Below are 23,298 nucleotides of genomic sequence, written 5' to 3'. Positions count from 1 at the left end.
CAGATGGTTGTTGTCTTGCAAACGTCCCCATGTGTTGACTCAGGGATCGAAACGTGGCTGCACGATCCATTACAGCCATGCGGATAAGATGCCTTTCAGCTCGACTGCTAGTGATACGAAGCCGTTGGGATCCAGCACGGCGTTCCGTATTACCCTCCTGAACCCACCGATTCCATACTCTGCTAACAGTCATTGGATCTCGACCAACGCGAGCAGCCATGTCGTGACACGATAAACCTCAATCGCGATAGGCTACAATCCGACCTTTAACAAAGTCGGAAACGTGATGGTTCGCATTTCTCCTCCTTACACGAGGCATCACAACAACGTTTCACCAGGCAACGCCGGTCAACTGCTGTTTGTGTATGAGAAATCGGTTGGAGACTTTCCTCATGTCAGCACGTTGTAGGTGTCACCACCGGTGCCAACATTGTGTGAATGCTCTGAAAAGCTAATCATTTGCATATCACATCATCTTATTTCTGTCGGTTAAATTTCGCGTCTGTAGGACATCTTCGTGGTGTAGCAATTTTAATGACCAGTAGTATATACAGGGTGTTACAAAAAGGTACGTCCAGATTTTCAGGAAACATTCCTCACACACAAAGAAAGAAAATATGTTAAGAGGACATGTGTCCGGAAACGCTTACTTTCCATGTTAGAGCTCATTTTATTACTTCTATTCAAATCACATTAATCACGAAATGGAAAAACACAGCAATAGAACATACCAGTGTGACTTCAAACACTTTGTTACAGGAAATGTTCAAAATGTCCTCCGTTAGCGAGGATACATGCATCCCCCCTTCGTCGCATGGAATCCCTGATGCGCTGATGCAGCCCTGGAGAATGGCGTCTTGTATCACAGCCGTCCACAATACGAGCATGAAGAGTCTCTACATTTGGTACCGAGGTTGCGTAGACAAGAGCTTTCAAATGCTCCCATGAATGAAAGTCAAGAGGGTTGAGGTCAGGAGGGCGTGGAGGCCACGGAATTGTTCCGCCTCAACCAATCCATCGGTCACCGAATCTGTTGTAGAGAAGCGTACGAGAACTTCGACTGAAATGTGCAGGAGCTCCATCGTGCATGAACCACATGTTGTTTCGTACTTGTAAAGGCACATGTTCTAGCTGCACAGGTTGAGTATCGCGTAGGAAATCATGATAACGTGCTCCATTGAGCGTAGGTGGCAGAACATGGGGCCCAATCAAGACATCACCAACAATGCCTGCCCAAACGTTCACAGAAAATCTGTGTTGATGACGTGATTGCACAATTGCGTGCGGTTTCTCGTAATGCCACAGATGTTGACTGTGAAAATTTACAATTTGATTACGTTGGAATGAAGCCTCATCCGTAAAGAGAACATTTGCAGTGAAATGAGGATTGACACATTGTTGGATGAACCATTCGCAGAAGTGTACCCGTGGAGGCCAATCAGTTGCTGATAGTCCCTGCACACGCTGTTCACGGTACGGAAAAAACTGGTTCTCCCGTAGCACTCTCCATACAGTGACGTGGTCAACGTTACCTTGTACAGCAGCAACTTCTCTGACGCTGACATTAGGGTTATCGTCAACTGCACCAAGAATTGCCTCGTCCATTGCAATTGTCCTCGTCGTTCTAGGTCTTCCCCAATCGCGATTAACTGGCTGGAATGTTCCGTGCTCCCTAAGACGCCGATCAATTGCTTCGAACGTCTTTCTGTCGGGACACCTTCGTTCTGGAAATCTGTCTCCATGCAAACGTACCGCACCACGGCTATTGACCCGTGCTAATCCATACATCAAATGGGCATCTGCCAACTCCGCATTTGTAAACATTGCACTGACTGCAAAACCACGTTCGTGATGAACACTAACCTGTTGATGCTACGTACTGATGTGCTTGATACTAGTACTGTAGAGCAATGAGTCGCATGTCAACACAAGCACCGAAGTCAACATTACCTTCCTTCAATTGGGCCAACTGGCGGTGAATCGAGGAAGTACAGTACATACTGACGAAACTAAAATGAGCTCTAACGTGGAAATTAAGCGCGTCCGGACACATGTCCACATAACATCGTTTCTTTATTTGTGTGTGAGGAATGTTTCCTGAAAGTTTGGTCGTACCTTTTTGTAACACCTTATATATATATATATATATATATAAAATGTTGTACTTTTCTGACATCCCAAGAGGCTCATTCTGTGTTCAGAGTTAGTCAGGCGTGTAGTACATTACGATCTTGGCAGTTAGGATGACAGTGTCTCTAATTTGGAAGTTTGGAGAGGGCTGCTTGGGAGATGAGAGTTTGTGTGTGCGCAGGCAGCGTGGACGCGCTATCGCTGGAGGACCGGCGCTACTTCCACCCGGCGCGCGCACAGTGGCAGCGGGTGCCGGGCCGGCCCAGTGCGTACCGCCTGCGGCCCAATTCCTACATCTGGGTGCCGTCGGCGCAGCTGTTCCCGCGCGCCGGCGGCTTCCCCGCGGAGTTCTCGCTGCTCGCTACTCTGCGGCTGCATCCCCAGGTAAGTCACTGACAGGCTTTCTACATCTGCATATACATCTACATGTTAACTCTGCTATTCAGACCTACCTGCCTGGCAGAGTGCTCATCGAACCATTTTCATATCACTTCTCTACCATTCCACTCTCGAATGGCGCGTGGGAAAAAGGAACATCTAAATCTTTCCGTTCGAGCTTTGATTTCTCTTATTTCATTATGATTATCATTTCTCCTTAGGTATGTGGGTGTCAACACAATATTTACGCATTCGGAAGAGAAAGGAGGTGATTGAAATTTCGTAAATAGATCTCGCCTCTAAGAAAACCGCCTTTGTTTCAGTGACTGCCATCTCAACTCGCGTATCAAGTCAGTGACACTCTCGCCCCTATTGTACGATAACACGAAACGGGCTGTCCTTCTTTGCACTTTTTCAATGTCCCCCGTCATTGAAATGTAATGTATTGCAATACATAGAAAGAAGGATCCTTTATTGTATGATTATATGATAGCGGAAGAAACAATGGTAGCAGTTACTTCTGTAAAATATCTTGGAGTATGCGTACGGAACAATTTGAAGTGGAATCATCATGTAAAATTAATCGTTGGTAAGGCGCGTGCCCGGTTGAGATTCATTGGGCGAGTCCTTAGAAAATGTAGTCCATCAACAAAGAAGGTGGCTTACAAAACACTCGTTCGACCTATACTTGAGTGTTGCACAACAGTGTGGGATCCGTACCAGGTCGGGTTGGCAGAAGAGATAGAGAAGGTCCAAAAAAGAGCGGAGCGTTTCGTCACAGGCTTATTTGGTAAGGGTGATAGCGTTACGGGGATGTTTAGCAAACCCAAGTGGCAGACTCTGCAAGAGAGGCTCTGTGCATCGCGGTATGGCTTGCTGTCCAGGTTTCGAGAGCGTGCGTTCCTGGATGAGATATCGAATATATAGCTTCCCCTACTTATACCCCCCGAGGAGATCACGAATGTAAAATTAGAGAGATTCGAACGCGCACGGAGGCTTTCCGGCAGTCGTTCTTCCCGCGAACCATACGCGACTGGAACAGGAAAGGGAGATAATGACTGTGGCACGTAAAGTGCCCTTCCCCACACACCGTTAGGTGGCTTGCGGAATATAAATGTAGATAGAATCCTACCTGGTAAGGAGCCCACACCGCGCAGCAATATTCCAGCAGAGGACGGACAAGTGTAATGTAGGCTGTATCTTTAGTGGATTTGTCACATCTTCTAAGCGTTCTGCCAACAAAGCGCAGCCTTTGTTTCACCTTCCCCGCAATATTATCTGTGTGGTCTTTCCAATTTAAGTTGCTTTTAATCGTAATTCCTAAGTATTTAGTCGAATTGACAGTCCTTAGATTTGTACGATTTATCGAATACCCAAAATTTATCGAATTTATTTTAGTACCCATATGGATGACACCGCACTTTTCTTTGTTTAGTGCCAATTGCCACTTTTCGCACCATACACAACTTCTCTCTAGATCATTTTGTAATTGGAATTGATCGTCTGATGCTTTCACTAGACTGTAAATTACAGCATCATCTGAAAAAAAATCTAAGGGGGCTGCGCAGGTTATGACCTAGATCATTTATGTAAATCAGGAACAGCAGAGGGCTTATGACACTACCTTGCGGAACGCCAGATATCACGTCTGTTCTACTCAATGATTTACCGTCAATCACTACGAACTGTGACCTCTCTGAGAGGAAATCACGAATCCAGTCACACAACTGAGACGATACTCCATATGCACGCAATTTCTAAACTACTCAACTACTGTAACAAGTGAACGTCAGGCGCTCGTGTCATTCTTTCACCAGCATAAAAGTCTGGTACTTCACAGCACTTTATAATCAGACTTCATTATGGTAGCACTACACAGCCTGCATGTCATTATTAATCATGGTAAATTCTGCTTACAGCTGTAATATTTTAGTATTTATTGCGACTGGAATTACGAGTATTGCTTATCGTCAGGTAACTGCAAGAAATAGCACCAGTCAGCTACAGTAATTCACTAAACTCGACATGCATTCTACTTAAAATGTCGGCATCTGTGGAGGAGTAGTACTTACAAATCTCAAATGCAATGTTTTTCTCGGTAGTTTCATTTCATCACCCTCACCACACATGTGCAGCACAACAGTCCTCTCTTCAGCGAGAAACATTAAAAAGTGTAAATAAAGGAGAAATAATACGACTGAAAGGTGAAAATTTACCCATGATTGTAAAATCTATAGAATGATGAATTCTCTAATGGTTTACATAACATTAAATCTGTCGAATTTCATTAGTGTTTAAATTAAAGTTTAAGACTAAAGAAAGATAAGTATTTAAAAATTTAACAGAAACGGTGACATTCTTGTTAAGGAAGATCACTGCATTTTCCCCAATATGCTGAAAGGCCTACAATAGACAAAAGAATGATTTTGCGAGGGGAAAATGTGCTCTCTTGGTTTTGAAACATGTGGATATAAATACAGAGTCGTTATGGTAGTATCTGTTGTTATAAAGTTAAATGATATTCGGACGGATAGTGGGAAGACAGAAAGCGAGGAGTAGTTTGTTATCAGGGACGTGGGATCAGGAGAAGAGCAGATCGCGAAAGATAAAAGAGAGAAAGGGGGGGGGGGCTGATGTGGGACATATAACACGGGACTTTTTAATATCGGAGTTTATTTCATTGTCTGGGAAACGGTGGAAGTTTCTTCAGTATAGGATGTAGCGTCGTTCAGGTGCTTGTACTGTCACATGTGTTCGTACAGGTGCAGTAGAATATCAAGTATCTTGAACATATGGGAATGACGGAATCCAGCTTTCCGGATTGTGTAGGACAGTCGAAAGTGTTCACTGTCGGTGAGGAGAGGTGGAAATTTGATGAAATACAGATGATCCATGTTGGGGAAGCTAAACGGTTGCGGAAAGCAAGACATGGCGCTCATGGAACTGGAGGCAATTATAAAACTGGGGTGGGGCGAATATTCAGTCAACATTGGTGAAGGTGAAGAGAGTGCGGATTAACATTATTTTGTAGGTTGGAGTACAGTAGAGTATCGCAATGTCCATGTTCGGCAGTTTAGTAGTTTTAGGCTATTGTGGACCTCCTGTTCGATGCATAGCAGATGATGTTTTCACATTAGTTGCCAGTGGAAAGCTGGTCCGAGATATCTTAATGTGTTAGTTAACTGGATAGGATGGTCGTGAATGCTTAAGTAAAAGTCATGGATTCGGATAGTTGGCAGATAATTATTGGCTGTGTTAGGTAGGTAGGATTTTTTTCTGGGGGGGGGGGGGGGAGGGATAAGATCAGTTACTATTGTGAGTAATGACAAAATAAGGACAGTTACATAGAAAGGAACCAATCAGACGGACATAGTTAATTGGAAGTGCATGAGTCTGGAGTCTGAAGAGGCGGCCGGAATGGCAGATAGTCGGGGTCTTTTTCGAGGCTGAGGATACGAAAACGGCAGATTTTCTGACTTAAGTTGATGGGACAGGAGACGTCAGAAGCACAGGAGTTGGTTATCAGAGGAGACCTTTTGACTGAAGCCACACTGCGTCTCTGAAAGGGTAAGTGTTAGATCAGGAGTGTATGGATACGTTAGGAAGTGTTAGATTCGAAGACCTTGTTAAACAACGAGGATGGAGCTGATGGGTCAATAGGAGGGAATTATGCTAGGGAGTTTGTCCGTTTTGAGGAAACGTAGTATTTTGGAGATTTTCCATAACTCATGATAGTAGTCTGCAGAGGGGATCGTTTTGTAACAGTTTACAAAGATTCCTAGAAAATAACAGGGTCCTTATGTTACATACATGTATGTAGTCTTTAGCTTTTTGTGTAAGACTTGTTTTATCTTAAGCACGGCGATAAATGGGTTCAGCTCTGTCTGTGGTATCTTGTCCATCTAATGAGACCTGGGAGCAAGTGATGGGAAAATGTACGTTCATCTACGGTGCTGAATAGGAAGTAGGTGAAAAGAGGGTCGTTAGGAATTGTGAGGATGTAAGACAGATTGGATGCAAAGAGATTAACTATGTTCAGGGCGTGAGGTGGGAGGAGGTTACTGCGAAGGAGTAGACAGTCGGGAACGGAAGTGATGCCTGTGAATCAGTGGAAAGCTTTCCAGTTATTAGAGGAGATAATGGCGAGCAAAGCGTCAAGTCTGATGCACCTTTGGCGAAAATCGCGGCGTTTCTGGGCGTTGAGTAGGTCTGTGAAAACTGTAATATTCGAACTGTGTTCTGCAATGCTCTGATTCACCAAAAAACTGCAAGAAATTGTTCTGTATTGATCGACTAGTTCTTGGTGCGCTGGATAATTCACGTGAAACCTTAGAAGAAAGGTCGTTAAGCAACTTGCTGTGTTCTAAATAGTGCCTAACCTTACAACGACCTGGATGCCGGTACTTTATTTGTTGAAACGCAAATATGCATACAGGCGCAAATACAAATGAGTTTGAATGTTGTCTAAGTAAAACAGCGCACAAATAAACACGAAACATTGTAAAATGAACAACGGTATCATATTTCCCATGTACATATGGCCTAAATTTTAAAGGCAGTATGACCCTGGTGATGCAAAGATAGTTGCCAGAGTCAAAAATACCCTGGAGCGTAATTTTTCATAGAGGTAATGAGATAGACCAGCAACATCAGTAAAAACAGTATGAAAATTGTTCAAGTGATAGCTTTAAACATTTACATACAATGAACAAGGTTTTCTCAAAACCATAGACATGAACATTCAAGGTATTCAGTCATACACACTAAAACTTTCACACCATCCTGAAACAAGTTAAGTTCCAAGAATGTAATTAAAAAATGAAGGACTTAATGTGCCCAACCGTCGCGAGTGGATATTAAGTTCACAGTATGAGAAACTAATGAAACGTTAATACAACCTGAAGTTCACTTACAATTTAAATATATTTCTATGAAGCCAGTCCTATTGAACTGTAACTGTAGTTACGTAAAATATCTAGACATTAAAAGTTTTGTTATGAGCATGAACTAGCAACAATACAAGAACGTGCTGCTCATCTGCACCAAATGAAAATTTCCACACTTGGCTCAAAACTTAGTAACCTGTTCTGAAAGTAGTACACAATAACTGTTACAACTTGTAATGCATGAGCGTGACATCAAGAGTAGTTAATTATGAGAATTACGTAATTGTAAGTGAGGCAAATCGCAAGAGAGTAAATGAAATTAACAAAAAATTACGCAACTTATTCAAATTGTGTCGAACTCAGCCATCAATAACACGAGAGCCATTTGTCAAAGTAACCAGCGCCATGCGAATTTGCCACTGCGAATTTGCCACTTCCTATAGCACAGAATCACTCTGCAAAAGTTTGAACGGAATGAAACAAGTAGCAACAAATTCCTGTTACATAGAGCGATTACTACAAGCAGGTAACAGTATACCAAGACGCACGAGATATATCACTTACAATTTAAAATGAAATTTTTGGTTATCCATACTTCTGTACTCTCTAAATTTCAGTTTATACTAGAAGATCATGTAAAGTGACCGGCAGCCAGGTCACTGTAAGTACTTAGAACACTGCAAGTTACTTAACAACCCTTTTCACGTGAATAAACACTCTTTATCCACGGCACTAAGAATTAGTCTATCATTACGCAAAAATTTATTTTACCTTTTTTTTTAATCAGGATATTGCGGAACACAGTTTGTATATTACAATTTTCGGTGACTGGAACTGTAACAATATCGTGGCGATCGACTGCCAGAGCCAGGAAGTACGCCATGACTCCCGTGATCAGCTTGTTATAACGCCGAGAACGTACCACAGTACTGGTGAGAATTCTGCTCTGATATACAATACAGAACGATGGATGATCCGCCCAAATGCCCCTCACTGCGGTGTTATGTGACACGCAAACGGCAGGTCGACGGTATCGGCGTCTGTAGCAAACATGAATCCTTAACCGCCGGAAACACGAGGTCGCACCTTCGGTTACCTTGCTCTCTACAACTCGGCCCATCTCCGACGTCACCGCGCAAGCATCTAAATAGTACACCTGTCTGCCATCGCTACGAAACCCAAAAGGCAGCAAGGTGCTCCAAGATCGAAAAGAACGACTGGAGGCGAAGATTGCCCCTCCCTCCCCCGCCCCTTTAAACAGAAATGAAACAGAATGTAAGAGGCCTACTACCTGACTATTCCTCAGTACCCTGTTTGTTCAGAGATATGAACTAGCTAATATGCGCCCAAAAACCCTTGCCACTAAATGCATCCTGCACCAGGAATGCGACTGGGTTCAAATGGCTCTGAGCACTATGCGACTTAACTTCTGAGGTCATCAGTCGCCTAGAACTTACAACTAATTAAACCTAACTAACCTAAGGACATCACACACATCCATGCCCGAGGCAGGATTCGAACCTGCGACCGTAGCGGGCGCTCGGTTCCACAGTGTAGCGCCTAGAACCGCACGGCCACTCCAGCCGGCAATGCGACTGGGGAAACTACCTTGTTCACCCAAATAATGGGACAACATCTTTTATGTAACCTTTTCGGCACTCTTACTCTGCAGCCGGCCGGTGTTTGTGGTGATGTTTGGGTTGTGGGGCGCTCAACTGCGTGGTTATCAGCGCCCGTACAATTTCCCAACCTTTGCTCAGTCCAATTTCGCCACTTTCCTGGATGATGATGAAATGATGAGGACAACACAAACACCCAGTCATCTCGAGGCAGGTGAAAATCCCTGACCCCGCCGGGAATCGATCCCGGGACCCCGTGCTCGGGAAGCGAGAACGCTACCGCGAGACCACGAGCGGCGGACAGCCGGCCGGTGTGGACGTGCGGTTCTAGGCGCTTCAGTCTGGAGCCGCGTGACTGCTACGGTCGCAGGTTCGATTCCTGCCTCGGGCATGGATGTGTGTTATGTCTTTAGGTTAGTTAGGTTTAATTAGTTCTAAGTTCTAGGTGAGTGATGACCTCAGAAGTTAAGTCGCATAGTGCTCAGAGCCATTAGAACCATTTTTACTCTGCACCCAAAAATTTCTTAGGTACACAAGATTAGCTACACCCAGAGTGATGGGACATCCACCCTTATTTTATCGAGCAGCTCCTTTCTATGCACTCTCATATTGTTGTTTCCAGCCACTTACAAGTTTGTCTTCATTGTTTCCAAGTTTCCATCAACCGGTAGAAAATCATTAACAGCCGACACATTCGACTGTAGTGAGTTATTATAATAGGTGTACATAAGACTGGTACCAGTTGACTTGTGGGCCTCATAGTGCGCGGTGTTCATCGCAAAGTTGAACCATTGTATCGAATGGTCCCACCGAGTCGGTACGTTGAATTGGTATATAATCAATGCTGACTTCAAATTAATATCCATGCGTTCTGCAAATGACGGCTGTGGATGATACGGTGTTGTAGTTACATGGCGGTTAGCACTGCAACGCAGATCTATAATTCCCTGGATGAAGAGACTGCAGCGTTATCGCTCACCAGCACCCTACGAACACTAAAGACTGAGAAAAACCGAGATAAATGTTGGACAGCCAAGTACTTCATTTACTGTGGAGTAGCCCCACGAACCGGGAGAAGGCATCCACCATCACCAAAGATACCTGTGCTCTTTCCGTGGAAAAGACCCTAAGTGATCAAAGTAGATCTCTACCATGGGTGCTCTGGCGACTAAGAATTTAACTCTCCCCACTTAGAACTGGGATTTGGTTTAGTCACAAGACAATCCTGGGGCTTACTAACCATCCTCCTTGTTTTCCTATTTAAGATTGGCCAGGTCAAATGCTCCTTAATTTTCATTCTAATTCTGAAGCAAGTCTTTGAAGAAGGTCGGTATTAGGTCCATCAGCAAACGGATCTTAGCCTTGCCGTAATACTAGGTTTTACAACACAGAATTATTGTTCATTATAAGTGGCCCAGAATTTCCTCTCCTCGTTCAATCTTGCTTTTAATTACGTGAAACTAAGGGGCAACTGCTGGCCGCTATGGCCGAGCGGTTCTATGCGCTTCAGTCCGGAACCGCACTGCTGCTACGGTCGAAGGTTCGAATCCCGCCTTGGCATGGGTGTGTGTGTGTGATGTCCTTAGGTTAGTTACGTTTAAGTAGTTCTAAGTCTAGGGAGATGATGACCTTAGACGTTAAGTCCCATAGTGCCCAGAGCCATTTGAACCACTTTTTGAGGGTCAACTTCCTGCTTGGAATCTAAATCGCAAAATAGCATCTCCCCACAGAAGACTCCAACAAAAAATTCATTCACCAAATTAGATGACATTTCCTATGGCTCTTCTTGTTGAAACAGGTGGCTTAAGGAATCGTCAAGCTGGTTGTGACTCCCTCTAATATCCTGGACCTCAAAACGGAATGCAAATATGCAAACCTCCCATGTTGCTAACTGTTTTTCGGGGACGTGCCAGAACCCTAGATAACGCTTGGGTATCTGCCTAAGATATGAGCAACCTGTGGTCTAAATAAAAATCAAATCCCTGGAGACCAAACAGAACTGCCGAGCCCTCCAATTCATAATCTGGCTACCTTCTTTCCGCCTCAGGTAACGGCTTTGAGAGTACCCTATTGCTTTCCTTTCACCTTGAAACTCCTTAACTAGAACCACGGCGATACCAGAACTTGACACATCAGTGTATAATATTTATTGGTTGTCAAAGTTAGAGAGTCCCAAGACCGGGGCATTAAGTAAAGCTGTGATTCTTGAGTTTCTCCCGGCGTATTTGATAATCAAAATATCCACGGGTGTGCTGCCGATCTATAGTGCCCGTTGGACACTATAGACCGGCAGCACACCCGTGGATATTTTGATTATTAAGTAAAGCTGTTTTCAGAGCATCAAATGAAGCTTGCTGAGATTCTTCCGAAGTGAACAGTTCCCCTCTCCGTTTCAGTTGATTCTGAGAACAGCCAGTTGTGCAAAATTCAGTATGTTGTTGTTGTGGTCTTCAGTCCTGAAACTGGTTTGATGCAGCTCTCCATGCTGCTCTATCCTGTGCAAGCTTCTTCACCTTCCTTCTAAAGCTGCTTAGTGTATTCATCTCTTGGCCTCCCTCTACGATTTTTGCCCTATACGCTGCCCTCTAATACTAAATTGGTGATCCCTTGATGCCTCAGAATATAACCTACCAACCTATCCCTTCATCTAGTCAAGTTGTGCCACAAATTCCTCTTCTATCCGATTCTATTCATACCTCCTCGTTATTTATGTGATCTACCCATCTAATCTTCAGCATTCTTCTGTAGCACCACATTTCTAAAGCTTCCATTCTCTTCTTATCTAAACTATTTATCGTCCATGTTTCACTTTCATACATGGCTACATTCCATACAAATACTTTCAGTAACGACTTCCTGACACTATAATGTATACTCGATGTTAATAAATTTCTCTTCATCAGAAACGCTTTCCTTGCCATTGCCAGCCTACATTTTATATCGTACTTCCATCATCATCAGTTATTTTGCTCCCCAAATAGCAACACTCCTTTACTACTTTAAGTGTATCATTTCCTAATCTAATTCCCTCAGCATCATCCGACATGATTCGACTACATTCCATTTTCCTCGATTTGCTTTTGTTGAAGTTCATCTTATATCCTCTTCTCAAGACACTGTCCATTCCTTTCAACTGCTCTTATAGGTCTTTTGCTGTCTCTGACGGAATTACAATGTCGTCGGCAAACCTCAAAGTTTTTATTTCTTCCCCTTGGATTTTAATACCTACTCCGAATTTTTCTTTTGTTTCCTTTACTGCTTGCTGAATGTACAGATTGAATAACATCGGGTAGAGGCTACAACCCTCTCACTCTCTTCACAACCACATCTTCGCTTTCATGTTCCTCGAATCTTATAGCTGCCATCTGGTTTCCGTACAAATTGTAAATAGCGTTTCGCTCCCTAAATTTTACCCGTGCCACCTTCAGAATTTGAAAGAGAGTATTACAGTCAACATTGTCAAAAGCTTTCTCTAAGTCTACAAATGCTAGAGACGTAGGTTTACCTTTCCTTAATCTTTCCTCTAAGATAAGTCGTAGTGTCAGTAGTGCCTCACGTGTTCCAATTTTTCTGCGGAATCAAGACTGATCTTCCCCGAGGTCGGCTTCTACGAGTTTTTCCATTTGCGTTAGTATTTTACAGCTGTCACTTACGAAACTGGTAGTTCAGTAATTTTCGCATCTGTCAACACCTGCTTTCTTTGGGATTGGAATTATTATATTCTTCTTGAAGTCTGAGGGTATTTCGCCTGTCTCATACATCTTGCTCACCAGATGGTAGAGTTTTGTCAGGACTGGCTTTCCCAAGGCCGTCAGTAGTTCTAATGGAATGTTGTCTTCTCCTGGGGCCTTGTTTCGACTCAGGTCTTTCAGTGCTCTGTCGAACCCTTCACGCAGTATCGTATGTCTTATTTCATCTTCATCTACATCCTTTTCCATTTCCATAATATTCTCCTCAAGTACATCGCCCTTGTATAGACCCTCTATATACTCCTTCCACCTTTCTGCTTCCCCTACATTGATGAGATCTGGGTTTCCATCTGAGCTCTTGATATTCATACAAGTGGTTCTCTTTTCTCCTAAGGTCTCCTTAATATTCCTGTACGCAGTATCTATCTTACCCCTAGTGACATAAGCCTCTACATCCTTACATTTGTCCTCTAGCCATCCCGGCTTAGCCATTTTGCACTTCTTTTGTCGCTCTCATTTTTGAGACGTTTTTATTGCTTTCTGCCTGCTTCATTTTCTGCATTTTTGTGTTTGCTCCTTTCATCAATTAAATTTAATATTTTTCTGTTATTCAAGGATTTCTACTAGCCCTCGTCTTTTCACCTACTGGAGCCTCTGCTGCCTTCATTACTTCATCCCTCAAAGCTACCCTTTCTTCTTCTACTGTATTTCTTTCCCCCATTCCTGTTTATTGTTTCCTTGTGCTCTCCCTGAATTTCTGTACAACCTCTGGTTCTTTCAGTTTATCCAGGTCCCATCTCCTTAAATTCCCACCTTTTTGCAGTTTCTTCTTTTTTAATCTTCAGTTCATAACTGATTGTGTTCAGAGTCCAAATCTGCCCCTGGACATGTCTTACAATTTGAAACCTCGTTCCTGAATCTCTGTCTTACCATTATATAATCCATCTGATACCTTGTAGTATTTCTAGGCATCTTCCATAAATACAACCGTCTTTTACTATTCTTGAACCACGTGTTAGCTATGATTAAGTTATGTTCTGTGCAAAATTCTACCAGGCGGCTTCCTCTTTCATTTCTTACCCCCATTCCATATCCACCTACTACGTATCCTTCTCTCACTTTCCCCTTTCCAGCGACCTCTGACTATTAAATTTTCGTCTCCCTTTACTATCTGAAGAATTTCTTTTATCTCATCATACATTTCATCACTTTCTTTGTCATCTGCACAGCTAGTTGGCATATAAACTTGTACTACTGTAGTAGGCATGGGGTTCGTGTCTATCTTGGTCACAATAATGCGTTCACTATGCTGTTTTTACTAGTTTACCCGCACTCCTATTTTTTTATTCATTATTAAACCACTCCTGCATTACCCCTATTTGATTTTGTATTTATAAACCTGCATTCACCTGACAAGAAGTCTTGTTCCTCCCGCCACCGAACTTCACTTATTCCTACTATATCTAACTTTAACCTATCCAATTCCCTTTTCAAATTTTCTAACCTACCTGCCCGGTTAATGGATCTGACATTCCACGCTCCGATCCGTAGAACACCAGTTTTCTTTCTCCTGATAACGACGTCCTCTTGAGTAGTCTCCTCCCGGAGATCCGAATGGGGGACTATTTTACCTCCGGAATATTTTACCCAAGATGGCGCCATCATCATTTAACCATACAGTAAAACTGCATGCCCCCGGGAATAATTACGGCTGTAGTTTCCCCTTGCTTTCAGCCGGTCGCAGTACCCGCACAGCAAGGCCGTTTTGTTAGTGTTACAAGGCCAGATCAGTCAATCATCCAGACTGTTGCCCCTGCAACTACTGAAAGGGCTGCTGCCCCTCTTCAGGAACCACACGTTTGTCTGGCCTCTCAACAGATACCCCTCCGTGGGTAACAAGGCCCTGCTCTGCTCCGGATTCATGTATCAATTTCAGAACCACCAGATTAAACAGCTTATACTTCGGACTGACAGAGATGTTGATACATGATCGACATTTAAACTCAGAGACCTTGGCTACATAATCCAAAATACAACCGCATTTTTCAAGGAAATCAGACACAAGAACCACTTCCACAGTCAACCCCATTACTAACGTAAATTTCAATGGCCAAGACACTTTTTAAATCTTGAAATACAAAATGAGTTTTCCCATAAGTGACACAACTTCACTCCAAACAAAGTGGGATTTTAATACCTCCAGAGTTTTACTAAGATGAGAAACCCTCTAGTGCCAATATTCGTCAATAAGTGAAAGACTGCTCCCAGAATATAGTAGAGGATTCATCGTGAAGAGTGGCACAAACAAAGGGTGCCTGCGACCCCATTCACATTTCGCGTCTTCTTAATTAACCTGTTAATATTTTCACACTACCAATCCTTCATCTGCCCCGACCTTTACCACGATCGTACGCCAAATGTCTCTTTTCACTGCAATGGAAACGTACATAACGCCTTTCAGAACGGAAAATGGAATGAGTCTGCTGGGTTGCATCAGCATATATTTTTGAGTCATCAGCCTTCTGACAGGTTTGATGCAGCCCGCCATGAATTCCCCTCCTGTGTGCCAGGACTTCGAACCTACGTCTTAAATTATTTGCTGGAAGTATTCCTATCTTTGACTTCCTCTACAGTACACTCTGCTGCTTCCTCTAGTACCATGAAAGTTATCCATGATGTCTTAACAAATACCCTGAGCCTATCTCTTCTTCTTGTCAGTGTTTTTCCTCGCCGATTCTCTGAGAAAATCCTCATTCCTTACCTTATCCGTCTACCTAATTTTCAACATTCTTTTGTAAGCCCACAACTCAAATGCTTCGATTCTCTTCTGTTCTGGTTTTGTCACAGTCGATGTTTCACCATCATAAAGTTCTGTGCTCAAAACCTACATTCTCAGAAATTTCTTCGTCATATGAGGGCATGTTGGATACTAGAAGACTTCTCCCAGCCAGGAATGTCCATTTTGCCATTACTAGTCTGCTTTTTATGTCCTCCTTGCTCCGACCGTCATGGGTTATTTTACAGCCTAGCTATCAGAAGTCCTTAACTCCCTCTACTCCGTGATCACCAATATTATGGTTAAGTTTCTCGCTGTTCACATTTCTTTCGTTTTTCTTCGATTTACTCTCAATCCGTGTTCTATACTCATTAGATTGTTCATTCCATTCAGCAGATTCTTCATCTTCATTTCCACTGAGGTTAGCAATTTCAGCAGAGATTGTTGTCATTTATATTCTCTTACCTTGAAATTTAATTCCCCTCTTGACCCTTTTCTTTCACTTTCGTCATTGCCTTTTCTATGTAGAGACTCAACAGTAGGAGTGAAAAACTACACCCCTATCTTACTCGCATTTAATCCAAGCACTTCGTTCTTCACCTCCCACTCTTTTTTCCACTGAGCTCTTGGACATATCGTGTTTTACCCGCTTTTCCCTACAGCTTACCCCCATTTTTCTCAGACTTTCGAAAATCTTGCACCATTTTACGTTGTCCAACGCTTTTTCCAGGTCGGAAAATTTTCCTTCAGTCTTGCTTCCATTACCAACCGCAACGTCAGACTTGTCTCTCTGGTGCCCTTATCTTCCATAAAGCCAAACTGATTGTCATCCACTCGATCTTGAATTTTCTTTTCCATTCCTCTGTATATTATTCTTACCAGCAACTTGGGTGTTTGAGCTGTGGAACTGATTCTGCGATAGTTCTCGCATTTGTCGGCTCTTGCAATCTTCGGGATTGCGTAAATGATATTTCTCCGAAAATCAGATAGTATATCACCAGACTTATACATTCTACACACCAATGGGAATAGTTGCTTGTTGCACTTCCCACAATGACTATAGAAATTCTGATGGAATATTATCTATACATTCTGCCTTATTCGATCTTAAGTTTTGCAAAGCTCTTTGAAGTTCCCTTATCTCTTCTATATCGACTCCCGTTTCTTCTCCTATCACTTTATCAGACAAATCTTCTCTCTCATTGAAGCTTTCAGTTCACTGTTTCCACCTATCTGCTCTCTCCTCTGCTTGTAACAGTGGAATTCCCATTGCATTCTTAATGTTACCACCCTTACCTTTAATTTCACCGAAGGATGCTTTGACTTTTCTATACGCTCCGTCAATGTTACCCACAGTCCTTTCTTTTTCGATTTCTTCACACTTTTCATGCAGCCATCTCGCCTTAGCTTCCTAGCAATTCCTATTTATTTCATTCGTAAGTCACTTGTAGATATGTGTTCCTGAATTACCCTGAGCTATTTTATTCTTCCTACTTTCAACGATCATCTGGAGTATCTCCTCGGTTACTCATGTTTTCTTCGCTGTTACCTTCCTCGTACATTTGTTTTTCTTTCCAGCTTCTGTGATTGCCCTTTTTAGAGATGTCCGTTCCTCGACACCTGAACTGCCTACTGAGCTATTCCCTGTCACAGTATCTATAGCTTCAGAGAACTTTAAGCGTATCTCCTTATTCATTAGCACTTCTGTATCCCGCATCTTTGGGCACTGATTTTTCCTGGATAGTCTCCTGAACATCAGCCAACTCTTCATCACTACTAAATTGTGATCTGTGTTTATATCTGCTGCTGGGTACTCATTAAAATCCAATATTTGGTTCCGAAATCTCTGCCTGACCATGATGTAATCTAACTGAAAACTTCCAGTATATCCCATCCTTTTCCCAGTATACTCTCTCCTCTTGTGATTCTTGAACAGAGTATTCGCTATTACCAGAAGAAATTTATTGCAGGACTCGATCAGACTTTCTCCTCTGTCATTCTAGATACGAAGCTAATTTTCTCCAGTAACCCTTTCTTGTACCCCTTCCCCATAACCGCATTCCTATCACCAATGCCTATCAGGCTTTCATATCCCTTTATACACCGAACTAACCGTCCTATATCCGCATATACTTCTCCTGTCTCTTCATCTTCGATTTGCGACGTCGGCATGTAGACCTGAACTATCGTTGTCGGTGTTGATTTTCTGTCGATTCTGTTGAGAACAACCATTTCATTGAACTGTTAACAGTAACTTTCTCTCTGTTGTACCTCTGTATTCAGAACTAATCCTACTCCTGTTATACCATTTCTACTGCTGTTGATATAACCCTATACTCATCCAACCAGAAATGTTTTTCTTCCTTCAATTTCACTTCCCTGATCCTAGCTATATTGAGACTGAGTCTTAGCACTTCACTGATCCTAGTTATGTAGACTGAATGTTAGCATTTCCATCTGCAGATTTTCCAGCTACCCTACCTATTTATGACATTCCACGCCCTGACTCGTAGAGTGTTATCCTTTGTGCCCACTATCTGCTTACTATTAGCGTCACCTTCCAGTGCCTCCCACTTCTCATCACAAAACTTAAATATCTTAATGTCTGAGACAGGCTGGTCTAGTTCTGCAAACGTCTGAGATTTCGTCGAAACAACACCCATTACCTGCCAAATTGGCCGAATTCTTCCACTTATATTTTTCAGAGATCTCCAAACACAGGACCTCATCTCCAATGTATTGAAGTAATTTCTCTGAAACGCTCGTATATGTTAAAGATAGCGTTTACAAGATCATCCCGTAATCGCTCAGACAAACGCCTCTCAGTAACATTTTCTGATAACCGCTCAAAGATAAATTCTCATTAAGAACCTTCGTGATTGTTGTTCTTAATTTCCCGACTAAGAGAGGGTACATAAGTTAAAATACAACTGTGTCCGAAATCCGCAAAACCACATCCTTATTCTGCATCCGCACTGTCAATTACAGTAATTCAAACACTTGTAGATTGATATCTACTTCTAAACTGTGAACACATTGCAACACAGACACAAAAGGATTAGGTAGTTCACTGTACCTCTCCCAACCTTCTACACAATTTGTACTAGTACTCTGCCTATTGAGACTTTCACCTACCTGCTCAGTGACCTGAACCCCTTCACAATCTTCGTTTATCTACCTATTTCTTAAACGAATTTTTAATTGCAATTATCATACGTTATCTCATGATTTGTGAATTTCAGTATTCTGCTTGGAAACTGTACTACGAGCCACTGTACCCAAATAAGATTTCCACATTTGGCTTAAAATATAGTAACACGTTCTGAGAGTAGTACACAATACCTTATAACGACTGCAACAAAATTATACATCTCGAAGCATATGATTCAAAATAGGTATGTTTGTAAAAATCTGCTGTAATAGTCCTTTAGTGCTCAATGATGCCTGTCAGTAGGCACTAAACTCACCAACATCATTTAAGGCATTTTAATTTTTAAAACTTATTACATAAAGAAAACATTTATCACGAAACGTAAAAACAGTTCGTACTAATAGTGCATTTTCGCCCATGCACTTGTCTTAATTCTGTCTTAGCAACCATTTTACTGGCTGTTCTGTATCTACACTCCTGGTAATGGAAAAAAGAACACATTGACACCGGTGTGTCAGACCCACCATACTTGCTCCGGACACTGCGAGAGGGCTGCACAAGCAATGATCACACGCACGGCACAGCGGACACACCAGGAACCGCGGTGTTGGCCGTCGAATGGCGCTAGCTGCGCAGCATTTGTGCACCGCCGCCGTCAGTGTCAGCCAGTTTGCCGTGGCATACGGAGCTCCATCGCAGTCTTTAACACTGGTAGCATGCCGCGACAGCGTGGACGTGAACCGTATGTGCAGTTGACGGACTTTGAGCGAGGGCGTATAGTGGGCATGCGGGAGGCCGGGTGGACGTACCGCCGAATTGCTCAACACGTGGGGCGTGAGGTCTCCACAGTACATCGATGTTGTCGCCAGTGGTCGGCGGAAGGTGCACGTGCCCGTCGACCTGGGACCGGACCGCAGCGACGCACGGATGCACGCCAAGACCGTAGGATCCTACGCAGTGCCGTAGGGGACCGCACCGCCACTTCCCAGCAAATTAGGGACACTGTTGCTCCTGGGGTATCGGCGAGGACCATTCGCAACCGTCTCCATGAAGCTGGGCTACGGTCCCGCACACCGTTAGGCCGTCTTCCGCTCACGCCCCAACATCGTGCAGCCCGCCTCCAGTGGTGTCGCGACAGGCGTGAATGGAGGGACGAATGGAGACGTGTCGTCTTCAGCGATGAGAGTCGCTTCTGCCTTGGTGCCAATGATGGTCGTATGCGTGTTTGGCGCCGTGCAGGTGAGCGCCACAATCAGGACTGCATACGACCGAGGCACACAGGGCCAACACCCGGCATCATGGTGTGGGGAGCGATCTCCTACACTGGCCGTACACCACTGGTGATCGTCGAGGGGACACTGAATAGTGCACGGTACATCCAAACCGTCATCGAACCCATCGTTCTACCATTCCTAGACCGGCAAGGGAACTTGCTGTTCCAACAGGACAATGCACGTCCGCATGTATCCCGTGCCACCCAACGTGCTCTAGAAGGTGTAAGTCAACTACCCTGGCCAGCAAGATCTCCGGATCTGTCCCCCATTGAGCATGTTTGCGACTGGATGAAGCGTCGTCTCACGCGGTCTGCACGTCCAGCACGAACGCTGGTCCAACTGAGGCGCCAGGTGGAAATGGCATGGCAAGCCGTTCCACAGGACTACATCCAGCATCTCTACGATTGTCTCCATGGGAGAATAGCAGCCTGCATTGCTGCGAAAGGTGGATACACACTTTACTAGTGCCGACATTGTGCATGCTCTGTTGCCTGTGTGTATGTGCCTGTGGTTCTGTCAGTGTGATCATGTGATGTATCTGACCCCAGGAATGTGTCAATAAAGTTTCCCCTTCGTGGGACAATGAATTCACGGTGTTCTTATTTCAATTTCCAGGAGTGTAGTTGTGTCCAGGATTTGCTGGTAATGGCCTTATTTGCTATTTAAGCCCTATTGGTTACCCCTTTGACGTTTCACTCCCACCACTGAAAACCCATGATTTTATACAGCAATGCGGTCATAGACCTCATTTAACCGATCATCATTCTAAAATCCTCGTACTCAGCGTGTCGGCCAGACACTGCGCCTCAAAGGGTACCGCCATCTGTTGATGACACCGCGAGTCTCGTGCGGCCCAGTTCGGCCTCCTTGCCCTCCTTGCCTTCAAAAACTCAGCGGACTCGGCCGCACCTGTTCCTAATATCACAACAGGATGCGCGTGCACACCAGCGTTTGTTTTTAAAGGTTGTCGTCACAATTACCTTGATTTACTATCTCGTGTTACAAATCAAACAGACTCCTTTTGTCGGCCGTCTTGGATCGTATTTTGAGCTAGCAAAGGTTTCCACTTCGGATCTACATCTACATCACACTCCATAAACCACCTAAAGGTGTGTGGTGGAGGGTACACTCGGTACCACCATCTGATCCCTCCAACCCTGTTCCACTCGCGAATAGTGCGTGGGTAGAATGATTGTCGGTAAGCTTCCGTATTGGCTCTAATTTCTCGAATTTTGTCCTCGTGGTCAAGATGCGAGTTTAATGTAGTAAGGTGATGGGGGGAGGGGGGGTGGAAGTAATATGTTGTCCGATTCCTCCTCAAAGTGCTGTCCCTAAATGTCAATAGTAAACCTAACCTGATGCACAGCACCTCTCTCGAACGTCTACCAGTGGAGTTTGTTTTGCATCTCTGTAACGCTCTGTCGCCAGCGAAACGACCCCGTGACGAAACGCGCCGCTCTTCGTCGGATCTTCTTTATCACCTCTATCAGTCCTACCTGATAGGGACCCCATATATATTAACAATACTCAAAAAGCGGGCGAACAATGTCGTATAAGCCACTTCTTTCGTGGATTTATTACATTTCCTTAAGATTTTTCCGATGAATCTGAGTCTGGTGTCTGCTTTTCCAACTATCTGTTTTCTGCTGTCATTCCAAATGGTTCAAATGGCTCTGAGTACTATGGGACTTAACATCTGAGGTCATCAGTCCCCTAGAACTTAGAGCTACTTAAACCTAACTAACCTAAGGACATCACACACATCCATGCCCGAGGCAGGATTCGAACCTGCGACCGTAGCGGTCGCGCGGTTCCAGACTGTAGCGCCTAGAACCGCTCGGCCACTCCGGCCGGCGGTCATTCCACTTACGGTCGCTGTGGATAGTTACACCGAGATATTTTGCGGCAGACGCTGTCTCCAGCTGTTTGTCACCAATAGTGCAGCTGTACAGTAGTGGATTTCTTTTCCTATTTATCAGAAATACGTTACATTTATTTAAGTTCAGCGTCAACTGCTAGAGCCTGCACCATTGGTCAGTTCTCTGCAGGTCGTTCAGCAAATTCTTACTATCTTCTGGCGTTCGTATAGATAACTGCATCATCTGCGAATAGCCTTAATGAGCGTCCGACGCCTTCTACTAGACAATTTACATATCATGTAAACAGCAACGGTCATATCACACTTCCCCGTGGTTCTCCGGTTATTACCTTTACATCCGTCGATTTTGTTCCGTTAAGAGCGACGTGTTGAGTTCTGTCTGTAACAAACTCTTGAATATAATCGCAGGTCTTCTCCGATACTCCCTAAGCTCATACTTGTTTCATTAAACGGCAATGTGGGACGGTGTCTAATGCCTTACTGAAATCAAGGAACACGGCATCAACCTCAGCGCCGTTGTCCACTGCGCTGTGGATCTCATGGAGGAACAGAGCGAGCTGAGTTTCGCAGGATCTCTGTTTGCACAATCCATGTTGATTTTTATAGACGAGATGTTCATTTTCGAAAAACGTCATAATTCTTGAGCATAAAGTATCTTCCATAATTCTAGAACAGATTGATGTCGTCGATATAGGTCTATAACTGTGTTGGGTGCTGATGACCACGCAGTTGAGCGCCCAACAAAACCAAACACCATCATCTTCATTATAACACTGTGAATCTGTCTTACGGCCGTTCTTATAAACGGGAATGACCTGCAAAGTCGCTAGGTAACTTTCGTTGCTCAACCGATCTACGGGAAATTACTGCTAGAAGGGGAGCAAGTTCTTTCCCGTAATCGTTATACAATCTTATAGGTATCTTATCAGATCCTGAAGCCTTTCCACCACTAAGCGATTTTTGTAAATGCTTTTAAAGTCTGCAATCGGTCATCTCAATATCTGCCATTTCGACGTTCGGACAACGGTTGAAAGGAGGGACTGTGTTGCGATCTTCAGCGGTGAAACAACTTCGGAAGACCACATTCAGTATTTCGGCCTTCTCTCTGTTATCTTCCGTTTCGGTGCCGGTGTGGTCGCTGAGAGAATGACTAGGTGATTTCAAGTCGGTTGACAACATCTTACTTTCAGAATCATTGAACGCTTCTCTCATTGCTCTCCTTACGCTCATTTTCGCTTCGTTCAGCTTTTGGGTTTTTACTCCTCTTGAATCTGAGATGAAGTGCTCTTTGTTTACGTAGCACTTTTCTAACACGGCTATCGAACCATGGTAGGTCTCTCCCGCCCTTTAAAATCTTACTTGGAACATACTTGTCTATGACATATTGAACGATGCCTTTGAATTTTTTCCATTTTTTCTCCACATCTTCGTCCTCATCACCGAGTATTTGGTGCTGACTGCTGAGATATTCAGAAATTTGTATCTCGTCACCCTTGCTGACCAAATATAGCTTCCT

General features: G+C 43.8%; 1 protein-coding gene across 1 annotated transcript in view; it reads left to right on the top strand.

The window, feature by feature from the left end:
* LOC126188421 (papilin) overlaps positions 1–23,298 on the top strand; it is a 193,875-nt gene that overhangs the window by 57,121 nt on the left and 113,456 nt on the right. The window contains exon 3 of the mRNA XM_049930025.1: positions 2,312–2,514. Within this exon, the coding sequence (XP_049785982.1) occupies positions 2,312–2,514 (203 nt within the window). The remainder of the gene's footprint in view (positions 1–2,311; positions 2,515–23,298) is intronic.

The sequence above is a fragment of the Schistocerca cancellata genome, chromosome 5, assembly GCF_023864275.1.
Source record: "Schistocerca cancellata isolate TAMUIC-IGC-003103 chromosome 5, iqSchCanc2.1, whole genome shotgun sequence".
Classification (NCBI taxonomy): domain Eukaryota; kingdom Metazoa; phylum Arthropoda; class Insecta; order Orthoptera; family Acrididae; genus Schistocerca; species Schistocerca cancellata.
This window is presented reverse-complemented; position numbering and strand designations above follow the sequence as displayed.